The 25,149-nt window shown below is 57.7% G+C and overlaps 6 protein-coding genes across 6 annotated transcripts; 2 read left to right on the top strand and 4 right to left on the bottom strand.

The window, feature by feature from the left end:
• Positions 1 to 116: 116 nt before the first annotated feature.
• Positions 117 to 5,045, bottom strand: BJ171DRAFT_582061 (Meckelin; the record flags this gene model as incomplete). Its single annotated transcript, XM_053114143.1, has 18 exons — positions 117 to 343; positions 465 to 564; positions 759 to 859; positions 946 to 982; positions 1,135 to 1,452; positions 1,642 to 1,824; positions 1,956 to 2,129; positions 2,278 to 2,466; positions 2,592 to 2,753; positions 2,879 to 3,002; positions 3,170 to 3,317; positions 3,469 to 3,604; positions 3,697 to 3,783; positions 3,911 to 4,016; positions 4,152 to 4,324; positions 4,455 to 4,535; positions 4,731 to 4,814; positions 4,968 to 5,045. 18 exons carry the CDS (start codon positions 5,043 to 5,045, stop codon positions 117 to 119), a joined length of 2,508 nt encoding a protein of 835 aa, XP_052966573.1.
• Positions 5,046 to 6,255: 1,210 nt separating this feature from the next.
• BJ171DRAFT_107400 (uncharacterized protein) lies at positions 6,256 to 7,207 on the bottom strand (the record flags this gene model as incomplete). Its single annotated transcript, XM_053105430.1, has 3 exons — positions 6,256 to 6,666; positions 6,785 to 6,933; positions 7,088 to 7,207. 3 exons carry the CDS (start codon positions 7,205 to 7,207, stop codon positions 6,498 to 6,500), a joined length of 438 nt encoding a protein of 145 aa, XP_052966572.1. The 3' UTR covers positions 6,256 to 6,497.
• A 17-nt stretch (positions 7,208 to 7,224) lies between these two features.
• BJ171DRAFT_505944 (uncharacterized protein) lies at positions 7,225 to 10,033 on the top strand. Its single transcript, XM_053111093.1, has 6 exons — positions 7,225 to 7,387; positions 7,636 to 7,923; positions 8,130 to 8,282; positions 8,748 to 9,200; positions 9,379 to 9,502; positions 9,720 to 10,033. Exons 1-6 carry the CDS (start codon positions 7,363 to 7,365, stop codon positions 9,973 to 9,975), a joined length of 1,299 nt encoding a protein of 432 aa, XP_052966571.1. The 5' UTR covers positions 7,225 to 7,362; the 3' UTR covers positions 9,976 to 10,033.
• A 943-nt stretch (positions 10,034 to 10,976) lies between these two features.
• Positions 10,977 to 12,719, bottom strand: BJ171DRAFT_619748 (uncharacterized protein; the record flags this gene model as incomplete). The annotated part of the gene is made up of 2 exons (XM_053115408.1): positions 10,977 to 12,148; positions 12,525 to 12,719. Coding segments are annotated over 2 exons (972 nt in total), but the record flags the coding sequence as incomplete, so codon positions are not given.
• Positions 12,720 to 14,154: 1,435 nt separating this feature from the next.
• Positions 14,155 to 19,842, top strand: BJ171DRAFT_107319 (P-loop containing nucleoside triphosphate hydrolase protein). Its single transcript, XM_053105428.1, has 12 exons — positions 14,155 to 14,302; positions 14,592 to 15,381; positions 15,631 to 15,770; positions 15,995 to 16,091; positions 16,297 to 16,510; positions 16,707 to 16,773; positions 16,927 to 17,439; positions 17,645 to 17,703; positions 17,904 to 18,126; positions 18,438 to 18,800; positions 18,921 to 19,111; positions 19,284 to 19,842. The coding sequence occupies exons 1-12, from the start codon at positions 14,233 to 14,235 to the stop codon at positions 19,632 to 19,634; spliced, it is 3,078 nt and encodes a 1,025-aa protein (XP_052966569.1). The 5' UTR covers positions 14,155 to 14,232; the 3' UTR covers positions 19,635 to 19,842.
• A 167-nt stretch (positions 19,843 to 20,009) lies between these two features.
• BJ171DRAFT_107322 (uncharacterized protein) lies at positions 20,010 to 25,056 on the bottom strand. The gene is made up of 6 exons (XM_053105429.1): positions 24,118 to 25,056; positions 23,684 to 23,929; positions 22,651 to 23,531; positions 22,153 to 22,454; positions 20,520 to 21,941; positions 20,010 to 20,305 (listed from the first exon to the last, which is right to left on the bottom strand). The coding sequence occupies exons 1-6, from the start codon at positions 24,853 to 24,855 to the stop codon at positions 20,103 to 20,105; spliced, it is 3,792 nt and encodes a 1,263-aa protein (XP_052966568.1). The 5' UTR covers positions 24,856 to 25,056; the 3' UTR covers positions 20,010 to 20,102.
• Between the last annotated feature and the right edge of the window lie 93 nt (positions 25,057 to 25,149).

Here is a 25,149-nt window from a genome sequence, read left to right as displayed (position 1 = left end):
TGTGTGGCAAGCGAATCCTACTGGGGAGCTGAGGGGCGGCATCGTCCGCTCCGTGCGAAGGACGGGCGCTGCCTCACTACCATTCGGCATAGCTACATCAATGCCTCCCGTCATGATTAGCTCAAAAACTTTCCATCAATAACGATGCCACTCTTGAGCGTCCGTTCGCTGATCCACCTGCGAATGCTGCAGAGCAGCACGTCCATGGTGTAGACTCCGAGAACTGGCGCAAAACCATACGCCGTACCAACATGAACGTCCAGTGCGCTGTACAGTAGGGCGTAGAACAGCATAAATGGAGCATCAAGCCCATAGAGCAGGGTGGCTGAGTATCCCAGAGGCTCTGCATGCCATTGAATGATTGGCAAACGATGCGTAGTCAGCCAGCTAGCCAGTCAATACACCGCATACAACCGACCCGCAGATCTAGCCATCGGCGCTAGTAATGAGCTTGACATACGCACCGTGATAAAATATTGATCCCATTGATGTGTCCGGGGTCGCTCCGACAAAGCGCTCGACAAATGATTTTTTGCAGATAAAGTACGGATGCTCCTTCAGATTCTGTCAAGAGCGCGGACGCAGGGGAGTAGTCCATCCCCCTTAAAATATGAGTGGACTTGTCGGTGGGCACTCCTCTGCATCGGTGGGCACTCCTCTGCATCGGTGGCATGCAGCGAGCAACTTCTTGTCCCCAGTGTCCGCCATCTCGTCAGACAGAAGCATGCGCCAACTCTCTGGCCTCCTCGGTATCCCACCTTGTCAAAGAAGGCACACATGAACTTGTTCATGGCATCATAGGCGCGAAGCGATGTTTCCGAAACCTCGCGCATTTTGCTGAATCCACCTCCGAATCGACCTGTGCATCGGCCCATGCTATTAGTGCTCTAGAGCATTCAGCCGGCATCATCGCCCAGATACAAGCCACAGTCGCATATGCCTCACCGCTGCGCAATCCTTGTTCTGTCAAGTGGCCCATCTCCTGCATGATCAACTTTGGATTAGTGCAACTGAATGCCACGCCATGTCTGCAAAGCAGCACAGACACCGACCGATAGTAAGATCGACCTAACCCATCACAATCTCAAGCGCATCCACGACCGTGGCAAGCGTCTGAAACAAATGAGACGCTACCTCGTACACTACGATCTTGTAGACCGAGTCGTAAGTGGTTCGGAATCCAGAGCTCAGGAAAACTTCAAACACCTGCGCTTCCGAGTCCGCCAGCCCGCGCTTGGGGACGACATCTTGGGTCTCCATTTTGAGGCTTTCGTTGAGCTCCTTGAAGTTGGTATCGGCGCCAGTCGGATGGACGGATCGCCCGTGGATATAGTAGCCGTGGCAGGGCTCGTCCATAACCAGCAGAGATATGTTTGAGAGCGAGAGCATGTCGACAAAATGGTACAACGGAGTCGGGCGCACATGGACCCAGACGATGTTGTAGAATCCAATCTGGCTCGCCAAGTTGGAGCAAAGTGATGTGCATTTGTGCATTTGTGCATTAGCGTCAGGTGTGGTTTCAGTCCTATACAGCGTCCACGGGCAGATCACCATCGCAAGATGCTCTCGAATCCTCGCCTGGGACATTTGATTGCTGCATTCGCCAGTGTGTTTCTCTCGAAGACCCAAGCGAAACCGTACCTGGATGGCGTTCACGATGAACCACACAATGGTGTTGATACCAACCAAGAGGATCTCGTTGCGATCGCCTGGAGTGAGGTCGAGCAGGTTGGTTTGGCCTGTCGAGGCGTATTGAACGCCAAAGCCCTGCATGATGACATACATGAGCAGCACAGAGACTTCGATGCGGACTCGTCGGTGGGTCTGGGCGAAAGTGGGACCGAGAGAGCTGGGTCGGTTGGTTTGCGACTGGGCGAAGCATATGCTCCAAGCATGCATATCCTCTGGCAAACCGAGCGCCATAGGGCTCCCGTGTCGGCCACACACAAGTGTACCTGGAGTCTATTCCAGACGTCAGCCATAAAAATGGATCGCCATGCGCTCACTGGTGTGGGCTTGAGTGCATCGTCGGAGCCTGGCACCTTGACTTTGCCATGCGGCTTTTCCCAGTCAATAAAGAACACGTCGCAGCGAGCCTGTGCGATGATCCTCTTGAGAATGTAGCAAGCCTGGAGCGGTCGGCCAGTGGTATTTGAGACAGGATAATCGAGTGATTCACATTGGCCAGACACATCGCCGCGATGCAAATGCACCTGGGCTTGTGGCCAAAGCACATGATGCCGAGCATGAATTGGAGATGGAGAGCCTTGTACTTACATATAATCCCAGCGTAGATAGAAATATCGAATCGTATATGGAAATGTCCGCGCTGAGATAAGGCAGAAACAGGTAGAGTGCGCTTTGCCCCTTGAAGAAAATCAGGCAATACATGGAGACGCCAAATAGGAACCAGAAGAAGGTTGCCCCACCCGCTCCAAAGATAGTGGCAAAGATCGACATCCAGCCCTGTTGTGGAGGTGAGAAGCAGTTCTGCAATCCAGAGCCAGATGACGACGATCGGCGAGCAAGCCGCGGTGAATGCAGTGGGTCTGCAATATTGGGCTGCACCCGCACGAGATTCGCTCACTCACCACGAGATCGACGTTGAGCAGAATCCGTTGATTTCGGGCAAAGTACATGCGGGTCATAACGACTCCGAATCCAAACGACAGGATACAGCAGACCGAGAATATTCCTTCCAAGAGCTGGTAGATATCATAGTAGTTCTCCGAGTAGTAGACTCCGAAAGAAAACTGAGTGAGCGGGACACATTTCAGTTTCGATTGACATAATAGACCCAGTAAATCCAAGCCGAGGAGCATGCTGTACGCCGCAACGGCTTGTTTTAGACGAGGCGATTGCACCAGCACAAACTCACTGTTGGTACGCTATATGACGATGTGTCGTTGAGCGAGAGTTTGCTGTAGGAGCGCTCAGACACGGTGACGGTGAGTACGGGTGAATATATCTGGCTCGTCGAGGCGTTGTTGGTCTTGGAAATGCTGGTGGATGTCAGTGCAAAGGTCGGAGGGTGCGGCCTGTTATTTTTGGGGTATGCATTCGCAACTTGGCCAGCGTCATGCCTCAGCTCGTTCCCAATCGAACAACAAATTTTCTTCAGACAGCAATCAGGACAAAATGTACTTGGGCCAGATATCGATGAACCTACGTCAGAGTGATCGCAGTGGCGGCGCGGACCGCAAGAAGATTCCCGTTGGACATGCCGCTCACGACATCAACCAGGAAAAAGCGCCGACCGAGCTTGCCGTTGACTTGAACCGGGACCGGATAGAGGCTTCCGGTGTCATCAGCCACAACTGGAGGAAAACAAGTCGTCTAGGACAGTCAGTGAAAAATCGGATGATCGCAAAAATCACCGCCAGTGACAGCCGCTCAATCTGGGGTGTCGATCTCGTTGCATGGCAACAATCGTTGCCTCGACTCCCCAAGCGTTGCCAAGGGACGTACATAGCTCGTAAAATATGGTCGTTGAGTTCACCGACTGAAGTACAGTGAGCATGTTGGCTTGGCATTGGTTTATATAGTTCCGGCCAACCTTCGAAAAGACGGTGGCGCTATTCATGTTACGAGTTGACAGGCAGAGCTATGGCGTGTATGCGTGTCAGTATGTCGTCTTTTGGCTCGGTAGAGAGCGAACGCCTCCCCCATCATAGGGCAGGAATCGTCATGGCATACCTGTAACTGTGTTTGCAGCGGCTCCATGCCCAGATAGGATCCATCCATGCCGTAGGCATTCAAATAGAACTGGAAGACGCTGATGCCCTGTCGGTCAAATTCAAAGTTGTGTGGGAATAAGCCATGGTGGTCACCCGAGCAGATGTTCTCCGATGGTGGCGCTATGAAGCAGAGATCCCGCCGGCTGGCTCGATAAAGGCCACCACCTTCATACCGGTGCGGAATTGACGCTCATGTCGATGTCCGGAATCACGCTATAGACATACGACGAGTCCTGCTTGCTGAGCAGTCCGTAGAAGAGCCAAGGGAAGTTTTCTGGCCTGATGATCGATCCCAAGAGCGTCGTGGATGGAATGGCGGCATTGATGGACATTCAGTAGAACGCATCAGCAGTCTGACGAGCATGCGCCGGGTCAAAAAATGCAGTCGACGGAGCGTCAGAGTCATGGCCCTACTGGTCAATGTTCTGCGGCCCAATGATCGGGCGGTTGATTGCTATCTTTTGGTAGGCCAGGCATGGCACCGAGAGCAGATTGTAGAGCTGCAAAACGCAGTAGTTGGCCAGGATTTGGCATGTCTGCAAGTCCGCCTGGGTCTGGAAGAATGGACGGTGTTTGAGGTTGTAGAGCTGCGAGGAGCATCGCAGGACTGCTCCATTCATCTCGTGCTTCACATCCAAGCTGCTCGTAGTCGTTGCATTCACTACGACTGACAGCACAGTGAGATTGCCGTATGTTACAAGCGGTGTGCATACTTACGTAGCAGATGGTGAGGATTCCCAGGAAATTGTTTTGGAGCCCGTCCGTCAGGACCGTCACCGATGTGAATGATCCATCCGACTGAGGCAACAGCTGGCAGAGCCACCCCCAGCACGGCCGGGACCCGGAGACGCCATCGGATGGGATCGGGATTGAGGCGGTAAGTCGAGAAGAGTTGGAGGCGTCAATTGGCAGGAACGTGGCAAAACTACTGCTACAAAGTCACGGCCGGCGAATTGAGCCTGCTACTGTGAGGCAATGCCAAGCAATACTCACGCCGAACGTTGTAGACAACGGCGAGAGCACAAACTGGGATTGGACGCTACTGATGGACGATGAGAGGAGACATCGGCCGTTTTGCTACCGGCGATGAAGAGCTACATTAGCAGGGGAAGCGCGCTGGAGCTGTTTCGGAGCTGCCCTGGGATCCATTGTCCGAAGAACAAGTGTCTGGTCAAGCACCCGCAAGCTGACGGTGAGGTTGGCGATGGAAGACCGACGGAACACACTTACAGGCTGAGTGGTGTATCCCAGTGCTGCCGGACACAGGCATGAGTAGGTCCGCGTAGAGGGGTCGTATGAAGCGATCATGGCTGGGTCTGGGCAGCTTATGCACTTCGAGATATCGTTCGATGGATAGGAGTTGGCTGGGCAGGCTTGGCATGTCGCCGTGGTGAGTGGAAGACCTGTAGTCGTGTTCCTGGTGACTGGCATGGTGTGGGAGGATGGTGGGATGAACGGACATGACATGAGCATCCGGGTATGAACCAACTTTGCGCCTCCACATCTCGTGACTGTGGAGGCCGGTGACGGCTGCTGGACGAACAGACGACTCACTGAGGATTTGCATGGACGGACAAGTGCAGACGACCGATCCGTCTGTGGCATTGACGACAGTCTGCGAGGCCGAGGGGCAAGCCAAACAAAACAGGCGATCAAACGAGCTCGTCTGTGGCAAAAGGCAGAGCCGAGCACACACGGCAGCCAATGCCGATCGATGTACCCATGAAAGTCGGTCAGCATTCCAAAGACGTCAATAGTGAGGGGGGGAGAGCGTCCGGATCCCAGGCAAGTCTATGGGAATGCAGTCGGTGGTGCCTTTCTCTCTGGGCGATGCATGGCGGATGGACTCGCACTGTTCCCACCTGGCTTGAGGGACACTGAGTACACTTGCTGTCTGCAGCAATGATCTGGGAAGGATAGCTGATGATGTAGCCCCTCGGGCAGTTGCATGAGCCTGATCAAAAGATTGCCGAGCAAGATGAAGGAAAAACACCCCCATTGCATGCCCCATCAGTGCCAATGCGGATCTTGGACATGCAGTCGATACTGGGCACATCCGCCACTCGAGAACACGAAAGCGAGCGAGCTCATCTGCCACAAACCATCGGACATCAGCTCCTTGCCGTTGGTACAGGAGCTGCATTGGTTGATAAGATAGTTGAACACCAGTCCGCTGGGACATGAGGGCACTGCCGGCGACACCTCGTATGGGAGGAGAGAGCAGTAGCCGACCGAGAGAAACAGAGCAACGGATGCCACTAGGAGAGCTACGCGCATGGAGTCGAGCAGGAGAGATGTGGTTGTGGAGGGATACGAAGAGTCTATTGAAACGGGACAGCCGGCCTTGATTCAGAAACCCGGTCAGAGATCCCGCCGGATTCAAGGCGGTCGGCCGCGGGAAAGAATGGGCGCCAGCCGTGCAAGAGGACAATCGAAGACAGGGGAGCACGGGAAGCCGACAGAGGCTGCCCGGGGTGGTGGGCGGGCATCAGGGACAGAATGTAGCTTGATCGCAGCGAGGACGGTGGGAGACTGGGTTCTGGAATGGCAACGAGGCCGCTGAAGCTCATGGGACCAGTTGTCCATGATCGCGCACGGTCGAATGGGCAGCCATGATAATATCGATGCTGGAGCTGCCCAGAGACGGTTGGGATGCGAGATTGTCGACCGACAGGAACAGTCAGCTCCCCCGAGCTTGATGTTCGTGATCACGGAGACTCGCAACGGCCGCCGGAATCCTGTTGCTTGAGGGGGAGCGATCTAGGGCTTGTGCAGGGACTTTTCGAGCTCGAGAAACGCCTTCATCGACGGGTCCATCTCGGTTTCTTCCGCGGCGGCGGGCAGCATGGTCTCCTCGGGATGCTTCAGCTTGTATTCCTTGAGAGCGAGGCGATAGGTCTCGAGCTCTTCCTGGTAGTCGTCCCAGACACTTGACATCCAGGCGACAGCGAGGGAGTGGAGATTGAGTGCCATCGACAGCGCCACTGTATGCGAGACCAAGTCGAGGAACCAGATGGCATCCAAGGCCGACGGCCCAGACGACCTACCAGTTCTTGCATCCGCTCATGCAGCAATTTGTAGGGATCTCTGGCTTGGCGAGATGAAAGCCTTGGGGACCAGCATCGGGCACGCCCGTCGCAGACTCGGCCGCCTGACTCGGCTGAGCCTGGGAGGCTGGGGCCGCTGAGCCGGAGGTCTGTAGATCCAAAGCAGATGGGCCAAGGAGAAAACTAGTCAAAGAGTGCAAGGGCAAAGAGCAGCAAGCAGAGCGAGACTTGGGGGAGCGATAGCAGCACTCGGGTCCAGGCCGGGATGGCAGATCGGCCGGATGGCAGATAGCGATTACGAACCTGCGGCGGCAGCCAGCGGATCAGCGACCAGTAGCCCGAGTAGTTGGGCACCCGGGAGTGCAGCAGCCGCCTGGCGACGACGGACATGGAGGGGAGATGGAGCCCGGCGACGACGGGCATTGAGGGAGATGGCGGCCGGCTCGGTTTGGCTCGGCTGGGCTCGGTTCGGCTCGGTCCAGCTCGGTCCAGCACTCCATGCGTCGGCCTCGCCCCATCGCCCCATTTCGTCGATCGAGCCCGCCCGCAGCGCTCTGCCAGCGATCGCCAGCCCAGACATGAAGCGTCCGATCGACGTTGCCGGTAGGCCGACCGCCTGCGTGCCTGCATCCTCCGTGCGGGCGATCCGCAGACCATCCGCAGACGGCGGCAGAGCCATCTCGTGCTCGACTCCATCGCCAGGATGCCCACCACTGCTCGATCTACCCAGCAACCCGCTCGATCTGCCTGCCTGCCATCCTGCTCGGGACGGCCAACAGGCATATCCGGTACACCAGAGTCGCTCGTCCTGACTGCATGTTCTCCCCCTCCCCACCGCCACCACCACGCAGACGACGGCAACGACGACGGGTCCTCGCAGAAGCAGCGCCAGGACCTGCCGATCAAGAACGAGGAACAGCATCCCGAGACCGTCTTCCAGCCCGTTTCGCTGCTGCAGCCATCGCACGACCCAGTCGACCACCTAAAGCTCTCATCCGCACCCGCACATATCCAACTGCAGCTGGCGTCCCATGCCACCCTGCCTGTCAGCTACCAGGCTTTCATCACCCAGGCAGCAGCGGCAGCCTCATCGGCATCGGCCAGCCAGGGACAGTCGCCCGACCCGAGACAGCTTGCCGGTGAGGATCCGTGGTCATCCATGGCCATCCATGGCCATCCATCCATCCGCATCGTTGTGTTTCCTGGCCAAGCAATCGAGGAATCGAACAATCGAACAATCGAGCGATCGGGCGGCAGAGGCGCAATCACCAGGGTCACCAAAGAACCCATCTGACGATCAGGCGTTTCCCTTGTCTTTCCGTTACCATTTGCCTCCTTTTCGCAGATACCATGACCGCCGCTGCTCAGCTCTATCATCATCACCAGCAGCAACAGCAGCAATCGCAGCAACACCCTGGACCGACCACCGTCCTTGTCCCAATCACCCTGTCGCCACAGCAGCACGGAGCAGCACCCGGTATCGTCGTCGGTGCAGCAGGTAATGCAATGCGGGGCATATCCAAAGGAGCATGGCTTTGCATTCAAGCGATGGCCCTGGTCCGGTCGTCGTGAAGGATTGGATGTCCATTTGGACTGGGAGGAAGACTTCCCAAGAGTTTACAATCGTGATGCTGCTGCACACTGGGGCCGTCTGGCGCCGAGCGTCGGGCTGCACTCGGGATATGGCATTCAATCGCCTTTATACAACGGAACATACATCTGACTGATGATATCCAACCTTTATCGATGATATCCAACCTTTATCGATGGTTTCCAACTTTTATCGACGATATTCAACTCGGCAACGTGCGTTGCGCCGATGGTGCGTTTTGATCGACATCGATATCGCCGCCTGGTTGCCGCCGCTGCAAACAACATGGCACGGATCTCTGTCTGCAACCATCAAACGAATGCCAACCACACCGCCATCCAAACGGGGTGGGGTGGGGTGGGGAACAACCAGGCGCTCTGTCACGGGAAGAGAAGCGAACAACGTCAGCAAAACGGGCCCTCCAGAACCGAGAGGCCCAGCGAGCCTTCCGCGAACGCAAACAAAACTACATCCGCTCGCTCGAGGCCAAGGCCGCGGACCTGGATAGCTACATCCAGGAGCGGATCCGATACCAGCGGCAGGAGCAGGACTACATCCGCCTCCAAGCCGAGCGGGAGACGTGGCTCAAGGAGCGAGAAGAGCTGATCAGCGACCGCAATCAAGCCTGGAGTCAGGTCGAGCTGCTCAAGAAGGAGCTGCAGCTGCTGCACATGGAGATCCGGCGTTTGACCGGGCTCGACCCTGTGGCACTGGTGGCGAATGCACAGCTGAACGAGCATGAGGAGCATCCTCTGTCGGACGAGGGCGGGCACGAATCCGAGGCTGCGGTCAACCAAGGCGAGATGGATTCAATCACAAACGGCGGTAAGCTCCTCCGGCGCTCCGAAACAAGTGCGGACGAAAGCAGCCTATGTGCTTGACTGAGGACTGTGGATCGACGCTCTTGGGAATGGGGAAGAAGATGGCATCGATCCACCAAGAAGAGGGCGAATGGCTCCGCGATCATCCACTGACCCAACTCTTGATCCCGACACATATGCAGTGGACTCGGCGCTTCAGTCGTATTCGTCGCTGTACCACCAGCAGCCATCAACAACATCGGCCGAGGACTCGAGTATCGTATCAGTGGCGGCGATGGAATCGGCAAACGTCGCAGTCGTCGCCTCGTAAGTGTTTGGAGAGTTCGGGAGAGGGGAAAGCTCGAGCACTTCATTTGCCTCGGTGTGGTGCCGGCCAATGTCGACGACGTGATATCGATAGCCTGGCGCTGCTTTGCTGGCATCGGCGGCTGGTTTATATCTTGTGTCGACTTGGGCGACTTGAGCCTGAATACTCACGCAATCTGCACATGTCTCCACGACGACATTGTTGGTTTCCCATCAGCATCGTTGCCGCTGCTGCCGCCAGCGCCGTTGCAGCTGCCAACCAGGCACAGCAGGGCTCCTCGAATCTGCACCACTTTCCCACCACGCATGTGTCGCACGACTCCATCTTCCCGCAGTCGCCTCTCGATGATGATGATGATGGTGATGGCGATGGTGATGGCGACGATGACGACGACGACGACGAAGCAGACGAAGCAGACGACGGCGACGACGGCGACGACGTCAATGACACCGACGACACCCATAAATCATAACTCATCCTGTGAAGAGCCTCGTTTTTCGTGAGAGAGAGAGAGAGAGAGAGAGAGAGAGGTTTGATATTAGGTGCGGGATTGGTGCTCTCGATGCTACTCGCTGCTCCGCAGCTTGCGCAAGGTCGCCACCATCTTCAATGTGTCCAAAAGCACCATTCACCACTGGCACCCCGAGGCCAGTGTGCAGGTCGATTGTGGAGACCGGAGAGCGACCGGTGGTCTTCACTCGGAGGCTGCCAAAGTGATCTGTTCTATTTCTTATGGCATAGTCAGACGCATGCCATCGCATACTGCGCTGACAAATGGGTTGTGGGCAGGTGTCCCATCTCCCCCTGAATACAGCGTACTCCGCCTTTCTCAAACCCACGATTCCCGTCCATGTGTCTTGATCGAGTGGACGAAAATGCGGACGCACCGGCGGCTCGGAGTCGGGTCCAGATCCTCTGCTCGTCATGCGACCTCCCTTCAGGTTGGGTTTCTGACCTGGCAGCTGAGGCATTGCCCTTCTGGTTGCTGGTGTTGAAGAAAACTTTGTTTTCGGCCAATGGATTCGTTTGGCAGACCAGCAAAGAGGACAGCCTGGCGGTGCAAGGCAGCCCAGTCCGACAAACAAAAAGACAGCCATGGTACAGCTGCCGAAGTTGGCTTGAACCTGTGCAGAACTGGATCGGTGCAACAGAGTGGGCCGCAGGCAGATACCGAGCCGCGCCGCTGGCAGGACAAGAGCGAGATGGACCGTGGGAAGCAGGACGAAGGACGAAGAAGAAAAGAAAAAAAAACGTTGGAAAATGGAAAAGACAGGGTCTGGCCGGTACTTGGCGGGATGGTGATGAGAGGATGGAGCGGCGGTGTTGGAGAGGATGGAGCGACAACGTTGGGGCAGACGGGACGAGGATCGCGCGATGTGACTGGACGATCCGGAAGAGCTCACCACCACCACCACCACCACCACCACCACCACCGGGCGGTCGGCCATAGTAAACGATGTGCATTTCATCACGATAGAATGCCAGGCTTTGTCTATTTTGGAGGAGGAGGAGGAGCGGATTGTCCTCTGTTTCATTTGGGAGTTCTAGTGACGGTTGGACCACGCTCGAGCGGAAAGCGCGATGGGCACTACTGTCGATGGTGGTGTGGAAGCAAAATCAAAGGAGAGAAAAGAAGCGAAGCAAAAACAAGAACGCAATAGAAATCATATACAGAACAAAATAAAACAAATGAAAAATGAAAACATAAATAGCTGGGCGCAGAGGCGGAAGATACGATGTGCGAGATATATCCAGGATCAGTGGGCGAGGGAAGCGGAGGCAGCGACAGCGAAGAGCACAGATGGTGGCGGCCACACAGGGAAGCAGCAGCATCACGACCAGAGTGAGCATGACTCGAACGGGCGTGGCTAGAGTGAGCAGTAGAAGGCGTTGCAGCCAAAATAGGTCTCCCAGTGTTGGTAAACAGCGGGGCCGACGAAGAGCTGGTACTGCAGCACGGCGAGAAACTGGCGCTCCTTATCGCTGATCTTCCGGGCATCCAGTCCTGAAAACCCGCTCCAGGCTTTGTTGCCCCAGGCCCGGTCGTCATGCAGCTTATGGGCGATGACCAGGCAGCCGATGAACATCTTGTACTCGCAGCCGAACTGCAGAATGAAACGCTGGCTTTCAATCAGCCGCTCGAGCAGGACGAGCGAGATGACAATCACGGATGCCGGAATGTGATCCGAAATCTTGGCCAGCACCGTTGCAATCAGCCGGGTGGTTTCATTGAAGGTTGGTGGCAGTGCCTGGATGGGAATCCACTGGTCGCCGACCCGCCGCTTGCCGACGACTTGATGGACGACGTTCGAGACGAAATAGGAAAATTTGAAGGAGCGCAGGAGCTCTGGGTTCAGGTCGCCCAGACTCTGGGGCCGAGACGCCTGCGACTCGGCTGGGGGCTGGATCTTTTGGTCGGGGTTCTGATTCATGAGCGAGGGAGGCAGCTGGAGCGGACTCACGACTTCTTGATCGAACTGCATATCGGGATACTGCATGGGCGAGTGTTCGGGCCCAAGTTGGGTTGGGAATCGCCCAATAGTGGGCGCCAGGGGGGCTTCCATTGCGGAGTAATCGGGATCCAGGGACGGCGTGGCGAATGGCGGGGCCTGGGTGCAGCCAGATGCGACGGAAGGGAGGCGACGCTGAGCAGTCGACGGGGTGGAGTGGAGTGGAGTGGAGTGGACGAGACGAAATTTGGGCAATCGGCAGGGTGAGTGATATATGGCGATGTGGGCCGGGAGGGTTGTGCGCGCCGGGCAGAGTTGCCAGTGGGGCATGAGTCGCCGCTGTGACCAGCATAGAGTTATGGGCCACGGTGGCACTCGTCAAGGGGGCAGGACCGCCCGAGCCCAGCGCCAACACAAGAGAAAAGAATGGGGCCAGGCACCGCAGGACCCGGAGACGAAGGCCGCGTGGGCGCAACCGGCAGCGCCGCTGGGCTCGAGAAAGACGAGCTGCCGTCCACAGACAAGAGAGCAGAGCAGGGAGCAGAGCAGGGAGCAGAGAGATCACGCATACCTTCAAAACCAAGCAGCTTCGCAGACTTTCGGTATAGACGGAAGGCTCAGCTTTTCCAGCCGAGACGGGGCTAATAGCAGTTTGAATAAAGACACCCAAGAGTAGCAGGCAGAGGGGCGATCGAATAGACCGGAGGAGTGGGCAGCTAATACATCCAGTCAAGGAGAGCGATGCGGAAGGGATTGGCTGGACGAGAGGCACGGGGGAAGGGCGAATCGGGCGTCTTGAAACCGTGTATATCCCCAAACGACCCGGGTTACTCGGTCGGCTTTGGAGGCGCAGACAGATGCTTGTTTACTCCTGGCCGGAGGTGCTGGTTTTGCGAATGTTTGCGTTCTCTCGGTCGCCGGAGCGTTTGATGTGTATGTTCGTGCGAGCGTTTGGCTGCTCGGAGGCCAAAGAAGAAACGAGGGGGAGGGAAACAGCCCGGCCAGGCGCCGACGGGGAACGAGAGTGCTCAAGGGGAGGAGGCGGAGGAAGGAGAACCAGCCGGCCAAGGGCAAGACAGCAGAGATCGGGCCAAGGTCTTGCGGATACGTGCGCGACTTGGGGGGTTTTGTATTTGATCAGGCAGCAGGACCTGCGACTGAGCTGCCCACAACGGCGAGTGATGACCGTGCGGCACCACAGCCCAGAGGAGCGGCGAGATCGGGCAATGGGGCGGCAGTCAGGAGCAGGAGACCACGTTTCTTGGCTGCTGGGCAAGCGCCGAGAGCCACGGGGCTGTCTGTGGCCAGTGCAGACAAGGCGGGCGGATGCAACAAGTACTTTTGCGTCTTGGAGGTGATTGGTGTGGCGGGGAGTGCGACAAGGCAGCGGCCCCACAGCAATGCTTGCCAGGAGCGGGCAAGGGAAACGTGGGCGACTGACGGGCACATCGAGCGGGGCGAGCGAACAGATGGGTGGGTGGATGGGTGGATGGTTGGGTGGATGGTTGCGTGAATGGTTGGGTGGTTGGATGGATGGAAGCGATGGGGAGTCCGGAGTGCATCGATGCAGACGACCCGCACGGGCGACAGGGCAGTACCGGCAGCCAGCAACTCTCCAGCAACTGTCCAGCGACTGTCCACCGGATGGACATGGCGATTGGACATTGGCAGAATGTCCCACAAACAACCAGTCCAAGCCGGATCTGACAAGATCTGACTCTGGGACAGGTCGCGCGGCCCTTGCGTTGAGCGGCCGTCGACGGCAGCAACGCGGGGGACGACAAGGGCGGCGACGGCCGAGTTCTTTTTTAGATGCTCCGGGCTCTTTGGTGCAGGAGGGCACTGCGCGTGGCCTCTGCGAAACGAGCCTTGCCCTGCCTCAGTTGCCTGCCTCAGTTGCCTGCCTCGCTTGCCCTGCTGGCTTGCCCCGTCGGCCCGGGCAGCCAAGGGCGCGCCGCCGCAAACGCACGCGGCACGGACGCCACCACGCCTGGCTCCCGGCTAACCAACAAGCGCGGCGCGGACACCACGTGGGGGGGCCTTGTGCAGTTCACTCGATCCAATGCAATGCACTCGATCCAGTCCAATGCACTCGATCCAGTCCAATGCACTCGATCCGCCCCTCGTATCACATGGCCACTGTCCATGTGGCCAGTCATTGGCTCGCGCGCCGTCGCTTTTGCGTCCCCTCAAAGTCTCCTCAGCGACTTGCTCGTCTCCAGCCAGAGCCGTTTCGCTCCCGAACGCAATGCCGACCTGGCCTCGCGCCATCGTCTCTCATGCCCGCTGCAAACTCCTCGCCGCCAACCGCCTCTGGCCCCTTCATGGGAATCCCAAAGCTCCTCCACGGTAACCCTGCTCACAGATTCCCCACTCCCCCCCCCAAACCCAGTCCCGCCCTCCGCCACCGACATCCCTCAGCAATAACACCACCGCCGATGCGTTCGTCCGGTTTTCTCGAGTCCGGCCCTCTCGAGTCCGGTCTGCTCGAGTCCGGCATGGCCACATGGTGCGGGCTCGGCTCCAATGCCAATCACTCCCCTTCCCCATGACTGCCGCGCAATCTCCTGCACGCTATTCGACCCTGACCAACGCCATGCTCTTCGTCTCTGCCCATCCGGCCATTGCATTGCCTCAGACCTTGAGGTGTTCTCGAGGCTGCTGCTGTCGCACCCCAGCCCGTTCTCCGATATCGAATGTCGTCTGCTTGCAAAATCCATCATTGCCAGCGCCGCGGCGAACAGCCCGCTGCTCTGTGTCGAAAGCCTCGGTCGTGCCCATTTATCCGATCCCACAGGCATCGCCTTCGACTCCACCGATCCACTGGGCCCATCCCAGTTCAGGACCATTTCGGTCTCGTATGCGGCCCTCAAGTTCCGCAGAATCATGTGCGTCTCGGAAACAGGCATCTTCCACACCGCCCTCTTGCCGTCGTCCCCGACCCGGCGCATCGCCGGCGATGGCGGATTCGGCCCGGTTGGCCAGCGCTCCTCGACCCTGACCATCCAGATCGAGGCCCGTCCAGGCCCAGAGACCGGTCTCTTTGTCGGGTGGCTGTTTCTGATCCTGGAGGACTCCACGATCGTGGCCCGTCCGCTCTGCATCACCGTCGTCACCCTCGTCGACCACTTCCCGTTCGACGTCTACTCCAAGCCCTTCATTCCGGGCTTCCTCCTCGACATCAATGCCCTCCCCGCCATGAAGCGGGTGGGCTTTCCTCCACCCGGACCTCTGCCAGATCTCTATCGGTCCCAGATTACGCCACCACAAGCGCTGGGCCCTGTCATCCAGAGCTCGCTTCGGCGCTGCGACTACGATCCGAGTCTCTCCAACTACTCCTTGTTCTTCAACAATCTCATCCGCCTTGTCATGCTTGAACTGGAGGTGCGCAAGGTCGATATCCAGTCCTTCAACCTATATGCGGTCCCGTAAGTAGCCTGTCGTCTGTCTCCTGTCGCCTGTCGCCTGTCTCCTGTCCGCTGTCGACTCCCACCTGCTCCAACCAGCTGCCGTCTGGGCGCCACCGGCCCACGGCATCCGGACAGCACTTGTCATCAGCGTCATGACGCCACCAGTGCACCGGCTCTCGCACTCGGCCTGGTGGGGGCAGGCACTCCTCATTCCCACGCCCAGGGCCATCTTCCCAGACTCATGCTCTGCCTCCGTCGCCGGACTAGAATATCCAAATTCAAAGACAGCGACAACTTGTATGAGATTGTTGTCCAGGGCCTGAACGAGCGGTCCTGGTACATCGCCATCGGTGACATTGCGCGCATTCGTCGAGTGCCCTTCGATGGCGTGGAGTTTGAGGCATATGGTAGGGATCATTGCATTGCATTGCATTGCATTGCATTGAATTGCATTGCATTGCATTGAATTGCATTGCAGCTGTCCTCACCCGTCTAGACTGTGGATCATGGCCATCGTCCTGCCCCACACTGTCACCCGCTTGTTCTGATGTGCTGTGGTGGTCCACTCTGGCGCTAATCGGTGCTTCCCGTCTTGTTTCTATCTGCTGCGCCTCTGTCCATCGATATCCAGTTTACTCCCTCCACCGGAGAACGAACCGGGTGTTTGTACAGCTCCCGTTCCAGCCAGAGCCTACCGCAGCATTCAACGTCGTATTTGACTTTGGCAGGTGAGTTGATCTGATCCAATCCGATCCGATCCGAACCCAACTGGTCTGAGCCGAACTCAACGGAACTGAGCTGAGCATGTCCATCCAGGCTGCCTGTTTGGGGGTTGAGTTTGGTCATAGTTCTTGGTGTCGACAAAGTAGATCCGGCTTCCGAACACCCCCTCGCTGCTGTGGCCACACATGCTGACTGCCAAAGAATATCTAGCCAGTACATGCAGAGCATGATCGCCAGCATCAATCGGATCTCGAACTGGGTTCTCGAGTGCAAACTGCGCGACGACGAGCGCGGCGACACATATCTGACGGAAATAGCTCGCTCGCTGCTCTTTCCTGGTCTCGAGGACGGACAAGAGTCTGTCACCGATCCGTGGCAGATCCAGCTCGAGCTCTTCGATGAGATGCTCAACTGGGAACAGCAGGTTCGTGCCAGTGGGCGAGCGTGTTCGCTTTTATAGCATATGTGCTTGTATGTTGGTACAAATCAACGCCAGTGTGTCAGGATGCAATCGCTCCTGCATCCGTGTCTCCCCGTGGCAAGATCTTATCGTTCGGGACCCATTCGACTTCTCACCGCTGGGCCTTGCCGTGTCTTCCTCGGGCCGCTGCTTTGAGCAGAAGGCTGTCCAGCTGATTGTCGACCGAAGCTACGGAAATGTTCCATTCGTGATATGGGGCCCGCCTGGTAGGAGGCGCTGTCTGGTGGAGGGAATGGGCACGGAAATTGCTTGGAGTCACATCAGCATGGCTGTCCAGTGCCGGTGCGTGCGGACATACTTGGGTCCCGCATGTGTGTGGTGCTCATCAGTCGGGCCTCGTTGATGCTCACCAATCGCAGGAACCGGCAAAACCAAGACCCTGATCGAAACCATCCTGCAAATCCTCAACCGCCACCCCGATTCCCACCTGCTCGTCTGTGCACCCAGTCATTCTGCTTGCGACACAATCACCCACCGACTGATACCCCGCCTCGGCCCCGACAAGCTCTTCCGGTTCCTGTCCTCCCAGCGACTCTTCAACGAGGTGCCGCAGCCCATCCTTCCTTACTGCCACTCAACCAGCAACTACTTTGACATTCCCCCGATCGCCAAGTTCATGAGCTTCCAAGTTGTCGTGGCCACGTGCCAAGATGCATTCATGCTCCTCCAAGCGGGGCTGTCGAACCGCGATCTCGCACAGTCCTATGTCAGCTACCACTCGAACCTCCATCTGCTTTGGCCGCACCTGCACCCGGTTCCCGACCCCTTCATGAAGCCACACTGGTCCCATCTGCTGATCGACGAGGCCGGCCAGGCATCCGAGGCAGAGACCATGATTCCCCTTTCATGCGTCACGTTCTTCCCTCCGAACGGTACGTGCATGCCCCTTGATTCGTCTGCGCCATCGGCCGAGAGCCAGTGGCTCAATGGGGGCACAAATCCAGATAGTATTGTGATCCAGCGCATGGTCGCGCGCCCATCGCACATCTGCAACAGCACATTGGCCCTTTCGCGCCCGGCTCATATCGATTCATATCGACTCATTCGACATTGTGTCCATGTCTGGTGCCTCTCTAGCAACGCACGCACGGTCCTTCTCGCCGTGCCAGGTAGTCCTGTGCGGCGACCACATGCAGGTTCGTCTTCGAGCCCCTCCCCATCGCAGTCGATCTGTGCCGACTGATGGAGTGCCTCCGTCTCCCCTCCTCCAGTGATAAACAGCGGCTTCGTGCTGCCTGCTTCGATCAGATACACCACTATGATGCTCCATCATGCGTTCCAGACTTGCAGTGCTGATCAGTGCCTGTGTTTGTGCTGACCTCTTCTCGAACCCCAGCTCGGCCCCATGGTACGTTCAAAGGATGCCCGCGATGGCAGGTTCCACATATCGTGGCTGGAGCGGTGTATGGCCTCGGAGCTGTACCGAAACCACCTCTTCCGCGAGCAAAACCCAGGCTCTCCGCTCGAACGGTCCCCAAAGTCGGCAGAGAAGAAGAAGCGGGGCATGTATTTTGTCCCGCCGTTCGTGAACCTGGTCAAGAACTACCGGTCCCATCCATGTGAGTTGCATGCGTTTTGGTCGCTTGACTTTGGCACGCCTTGGGTCACAAAGTAGCTGGGAATGGAGGAATGGGTGAAGAGCGAGAAGGCCGAGCTGTTGTGTCTCGCTCTCATCTCAGCAGGCCGTCACATGCTGGTAGCCCCCCTCCTAGTATTGGGTTTCGGCTCGTTTCATGCGCGCATGCATTCGGGCCTGACTGTGATCCGCGCTTCCGTCGATCGCGGACACCATGAGCCTGGATCCTCTTTGTCTGTTCTGCTAACAAAAATCCCTCCTACGCACTGGCTCCCATCACCGGCGGGCCGACAGCCATCCTGATGATGCCGAGCCACATGTTCTACAATAACACTCTGGAAGCCTGTGCTTCCGAGTCCGTCACCACTTCGCTGCAGTACCTGTCGTTCCTTCCCAACCCCAAGTTCCCGATCCAGTTCATCGGCGTCGACGGCCTCGACTGCTGCAACGGCGAAAACGCCTCGTGGTGGAACGGCAACGAGATCAGCAAAGTGGTCGAGGTCATCGAATCGATCCTGCAAGAGTCAAACCAACGCAGCCTCGTGGACTTTGAGAGCCTTACTCTGGCTGACTTTGGAGTCATCAGCCCGTTTCGCGAACAGGTGTATCGCATCCGTGAGGTCCTGCGAAGCCGTGGCTTGGGTGCGATTGATGTTGGTGAGTCAGCGACTCCAAGTGGGGATTGCGGCCGGATGTCTCTAGGTTGACCCGTTGATATTCGTGTTTGATTCACGCGCAACCCGGGTTTCGTCGATCTTCCATGCTGCTTACTCCCAGGCCGTATCGAGGATTACCAAGGCATGGAGCGAAAGGTCATCATCCTGAGCACCGTCCGCAGCCGCAAGCGCTTCCTTCAAGAGGATATCGACATGGACCTGGGTGTCGTCCACTTTCCCAAGAGATTGAACGTGGCCATCACGCGCTCGATGAGTCTCCTGGTTGTCATTGGCAACCCAAACCTACTTGCGGTCGGTATCGGCTGTTTCTGGCTGCGTCTCGCTGTCCCCGCTGTCCCCGCTGTCCCCGCTGTCCCCGCTGTCCCCGCTGTCCCCGCTGTCCCCGCTGTCCCTCCCTCGACGGGCTGGATCGACGCCAACGACTTACCATCTCTCCAACTGTGACCAATACTCGCACGACCAGGTTGATCGAAACTGGCGCAGACTCATCGAGTTTTACCTGCGCAACAAGGTGTACACGGGCTCTGCGCCGCCTATCCAGTCCAAACTGGCGGCCGAAGCAGAAGCCGAGGTCGAGGCCGAGAGTGGCGGTGGCGACAGTGGTGACGGTGACGGTGACCAGCTCGCCTCCGTCACCTCGCAGATGGGCACGCTGGAGCTCTCCCACAACCTGCACCAGAAACTGCAGAACCTCCCTGGTGGTCGTGTCTTGGGCGGTGGACTCCAAAACGACGACGATATCATGTGGATGACGCAGGAGGGCACGCAGGAGATTCTCGAGAGCATCCTGCACCAAGATATCCCGCTCGAATAGACATCCCGAAGCTGCCGCGCTCCCAGAGCTGAGGAGAAGGGAGGGTCAAACGGGATATGCTACAGCCGGGAACGAAGGGACCGGAACATGACTTTCGACTGGGGCTCCTGGCCTGTTTGCATCGCCGATCGACATCGCCTGGGCTTGGCGGATGGCTTCGAGTTCCTGTTCGCCACTGCTCACTGGGAGTTGTATCTCGGAGTGCACTCAATCGAAACCCCCACGAGTAGCGCTCCGCTGGCACACCGCGATCACTGCCCGAGTAGATGGTGCCACGCAGCATGGGCTTGTATATTTAGGATTTAACCAGAAGAAACAATCAAACAAAGAAAGAAACTAAAAGCCACAGCAAAAAAAAAAAACAAACTAAAATCAAAACTAAAACTAAAACTAAAACCAAACCAGTGTCTTCAGCATCAGGGCGTGTTGTTTCTTGTTTGGGACGCCGCAACAGATCTTTGTCGTGGTTCAGACTGGTGCTGGCGATGCCGGCTCCTTGGTTCCCGGCGACGCTTTGGACCCCAGCTTGAATCGATTGGCCATGCGCATCGTCTGCTTGGCATTCTGCGCATACATGCGCTCGATTCGGTCATATTCTTGCTGGACTTCGTCGAGAAGCTTCTTGCTCTGGGGAAGGTGCTTGATCAGCTTGTTATTGCCCAAGACGGTTGCTGGGTGGTTGAATGAATGAATGAATGAATGAGTGAGTGAGTGAGTGAGTGAGTAAGCCGGGTGGCTCAGTGTCATGTCGAGTTGGACGCTCGCGGCTCAGTTGCTTCCACAATGGTGCACGGCAGCGCTATGAATCAATGCGATCCACTCCCATGAAACAAACCGCGCCGCCCACTCCGCAGATATTCAGTGCATGCTGGCGGCCCTGCTTACCAAGGTTGGTTTCGATGAGCATCAGCCGCTCGTCGACACTGGACATCATCTCCCGCATTTCCTTGAACTCGTCTCGGCCCTGTCGGTCGCGCTTGTAGCCTCGAGTCCGCGGAAGCGTTGGTGGATAGTAGATGGAGGGCTGGGCCTTGTCCCGCCGGGCCTCGTATACAACTGTGCCCCGGTCGTTGAGCTTGCGCGACACCTCCCGCTGTTCCTCCGTAGTCAGCATCTTTACATGTCTGTGCTTGCGCTGCAGCTCGTACGTGATGGTGCTGACCGAGGAGCGCGACCGCGGAAGATCAGTCCAGTCGGTGTTCACCGGCCCGCTGGATCGCCCGGTGGTTCCCGAGGTGATGCTCCGGCCGCCAGCCGAGCCTCTGGGTTCGCTCGGCGGCGCGGGCTTCAGTGGCTCGTCAAACGCCTCTGCCGACGCCGCTACCTTTCGGCCCTTGACCCAGGCGGGTGTCTTGAGCGGGGCGGTCATGGCATGGATCGGCGGTGGATGGAACTTTTCAGTTTCGCTCGACAAAAGGTACCGCGGAAGTACCTCCCGCAGGCGTTTCTTGGAGGCAAAGGTTGGCCGGGCGTAGGTGGCCTCAACCACCCGCCAGTACGAGATGGGATTGGCGAGGGCGTGCCGGAGTGCCCTCGTCGCAGCCTGGATGCCTGTAGGCAACGGGACAGTGTCCTCCTCGGACTCTGTCTCGGAATACGGCTCGCTTTCGACATCGGAGGGCTCGGAGGAATACTCGCTCGGCGGCACAACGTCGCCGTGCGGAACCGTGTCCGTGCCCATGCCCGTACCCGTGCCCGAGAGGTCGGCAGGTTTGGTCGAGTCTCTGGGATCGGGTCCCAGAGACCCGGTGATGTGGACTCCCGTGAGGAAAGTAGAGTCCTTCGCCTCCGGGTTGTAATGCAGACCGTCCGCGGCAGCAGATTCGGGCCGAGGCAACTCGCTGGGCTCTGCGGGCTGATCGAAAGAGTCAAACGATCCTGGCTCCGCCCCATCTTGGTCTGGATCCTGGTCGCTGTCGAGTCTTTGCCGGTCCAGGACCTGTTGGATTTCTTTCAGCTCCATGATGCGGCCGGCCTTGATCATGCCGCGGATGTCATCCTCGGTGTACTTGTATTCGCGCCGGAGTCGGCCGTGGGTCGTGAGCTTCAGCTCCTCCACTCGGTGCTTGAGGGGCTCGTCGAGTCCGCGGGCATGGAATATGGCGCCGGCCTTGCCCTTGAGGATCTTTCCAGTGAACTTGCTCCGCTTGTGATACTTGAGTCTGAAGCCGCCGCTGTGCTGAGGGGCCAGCGAGTAGATTGTGTTCTCGAGGACCGACGGAGGCGCCTGGAACACCGGATCGCAGATCGATATCCCGTATGTTTCCGGTAGGAGAACAAATGGATTGAAGTCAATGTATCCGATGACTGTGCGGCACGGGAGGGCCCCATAGTCCAGCGAGTTCAACATAGAAGGCGTTAGCAGACCATCAGTTCAGTTGGTGGCAAAGAGTCGATGCCAAGCCGTCGCGGGGAAGTATGGATACATGGGGCCGGCACCATTACTTCCAGTGATGTGACCGGCATCGCACAGTCCACATGTGGTGCGCAAAGCAGTGCCATTCGACAGTGTCCTTACGCTCGTCCGTGTTGTCTAGATGACCGTGCTCCTTATCGTGCTGCAATGCAATCGATCCGCCAGACTTTTTCATGACGGGGTTGCCTTCGATGTACACCCTCCGCAGATGGGGCAGCCAGATGATGCCCATGAGTCCATCGGGCTCCGAGATGCGATTGTGAGTGATGTGAAGCTCTTCGAGATTCAAGAACCCTTGGTACTTTTCAAGGGCATTGTTGGAGCCGTTGGGTATATCGTCGGAGGCCGGAGCCAGAAAGGCAAAGGAAGCGAATCGGTTGTGGGAAAGATTGAGGATTCTGAGTCTGTTGTGGCAGGTTCATCAAGCGCAGAGCAGTAAGAATTCAGGGTCTGGTCAGCCGGCAGAGCTACGCCACAAGTGTGAGCCCGAGCAGCATGGATGCCACTTGGCACGAGGGGCCGTTGCCAGAGCGACGCAACTGCCATTCCCTCTCTCTGATTTGAAGGATACGCCGCGGGAAGTGCAGCACGATGGCGCACCTAGGAAGCTTCCCGAGGGTATGGATGGTGTCCGGATTCGAAAGCCGGTTCTTTTCGAGCACGAGCACTTCCAGGGCCGGAAATCCCCCTCTCGAGGTCGCAATGTCGAGCCGATCCATGAGCAAAGCCATTTTGGACTCGTCGATGGCGTGTTCTGGGATGTGCAACTCGGGGGCCCCGACATGGCCCATCGGATCTGCGCTCTGGTCGATGTTGGCTGCAGAGGCAGATAGCCGAGCCTCTGGGAGATGAGATGCGCTATCAACGCAGTGCTCTTGGGATGGCGTCGCATCGGCACCGAGCGGAGCCGTGGCCTCGGCCTGTACCTTGCGCGATTGAGAGAGCCGAGGATCCTTGCTTGACAGGTGCACCCCGTCCGGACCTTGGGGCTGATCTTGGAGAGTCTCTTTGGTTCTTGGGGCACCGGCGGCTCCATTCGACACATCGGAGATCCGGCTTTGTGAGTCGTTATCAAGGCTCACGGTATAACTCGTCCTCTGCTCTCCATCGCCGGCTTGGTGGGGGCCATTGCTGGCTTGCTGAGTCGTGCCGCTGAATTTTGGCTGGTCGCCCGCTTCCTGAAGATCGCCAGACTTGAATGTATCAACCACATGTCTTTGCTCTGGAATCGGTGCGAGCGGCGACAGCTCGGGCTGAATAGCTTTGGACGCATGATTGAGTGCCAGATAAGCATCCATTGCCGCGACCTGCGCGGGCAAGAGAAGCTCAATGACTCGGTCCTTCCAGTTTTCGAGCTTGGCGCACTCCGGAGGCAGGCTTCGGAGCTTGTTTCCGGTCAAGTCCAGGTGCTTGAGCGAGGGGAATGTTGCCAGGACGATGATGCTTGCTTGGGTGACCTTGTTGAATGAGAGATCGAGGCGCTGGTGTTCAAGAAGTGGTGTGTGGGAAATGGACAGACAGATAAATGGGTCTTGAAGTAGAATCGTCCATGGCGATTGAGTAGAACCGACACTGTCGATGACAGAGACAGCCAGATGATGGCCGTTACTTGCGGTGCACAGCCAAAACATACCTCCAGCAGCGGAAACTTGCCGCCGGACTCAAGATCCAGGTCGCTGACGTTGTTGCAGGGGACAATCAGTTCCTTGAGTGAGGGCAGGCCTCCGAGTCTGCTGACTGGCAGCTTGTTCTCGCCCGCCTTAAGCGTATGCAGGTTGCGGAAGAGGGACAAGTCGTCCTCGATCACATAGGACAGATCCATGGCGCAGACGTCCAGCGAATAGACTTCCTCCGGATCGTCGGCCGGGGCTTTGTTGAGCTGCAAGTGCCCCATGAGAATCGGGTGGGTCAAACAGCAATCAAGGTTCCCAGTGCCTCCCCCCATGCAGCGGTTGGGATGAAATCGAGTGGCTCATATGCCCGTCGTCGTGATCGATGGCCCAGAGATGATCCGCATAGTCTCTAATAACCTGCCGTGGAGGCCGCGAGTCCGCATCCGATACCAACCATGAAGAAGCCATCCAGCAGATTGGGAATCTCCAGGTACTTTCCGTTCGACTTGAGCGATGCAGACGCCCCAGGCTTGCTGTCGGATGCGGCTTGCGCACGAGCCAGCCGACGTCTCTGCTTCTCGTTGATGAGATCCAACTCTCCGATGATGTACTCTTTGGTTTTGACGACGCTGTGCTGCTCCTTCTTTCGCAGCATGTCTCGCTCGCGTTTGAGCCGTTCATAGCGCACATCGAACTGGGGCTTTGCGGGATTCTTTGTGCTGGCTCGCTTGGCCTTGGAGTGGCCATCCGTGCTGATGCCGGTCTCGTTAGAATCGACCTCGGTGCGAGCCGGTCGGTCGTCCGACAAGGCCTTCTGCTGCTGGCCCTGGCTGTGGTGCGAGCCAATGCTTCGGGCCGAAACTGGTCGGCTCGGGCGATTCTCCTTGGGTGGTGTCGATGGCGGCACCGGAGTCCGAAGCATCGCGTCTGGAACAGTTGCCTCGATCAGCAGCGCCCGAGCCGAGAGTGGCGGCTCGTAGTCGGCCTGCGAGTCGATCGGCATCGAAAGGGCATCTGGTCGCTCTGACTGGGACGGTGCGTTGCCGCTATCGCCGTGCGGGGATGGGTCGAGCTCGACGGGCATGAGCAGATTCGAGGCAAGCGGGCCCTCGATTTGGTTGGCGGCGCTGTCGGCCACAGCTGCGGGATCGAGCGTTCCGTCACCGGCAACGGCATCGTCCTGCGACTCCATAGCTTAGCCAGGCCGGACGGACGGGATACGGATGTCGGTGTGGTGCAGTTGTGCTGGCTTGAGTGTGGGACCGTGCGATGCGGATGGATATTGGCTGCGCTGGTTGTGTCGACTGCCCGTCCAGAGCGAGATTCTGCAGTCGCAGCGAGGTTGTGCTATTGTGCCGACAAGGCCGCCGAATCGCCGTATGTGAAAGCGACCATCGCTCGGCCAGCATCGGCATCGGCATCGACATTTGCATCGACGGCCAAAGCCGGGATATATCAGACGCTGCTTGATTGGCATGGATCATCG

The sequence above is a fragment of the Polychytrium aggregatum genome, assembly GCF_025602895.1.
Source record: "Polychytrium aggregatum strain JEL109 chromosome Unknown BJ171scaffold_19, whole genome shotgun sequence".
In the NCBI taxonomy this organism is placed as follows: Eukaryota; Fungi; Chytridiomycota; class Chytridiomycetes; order Polychytriales; genus Polychytrium; species Polychytrium aggregatum.
The sequence above is the reverse complement of the archived record's forward strand: the minus strand, read 5'-3'. Positions and strand labels throughout refer to the sequence as shown.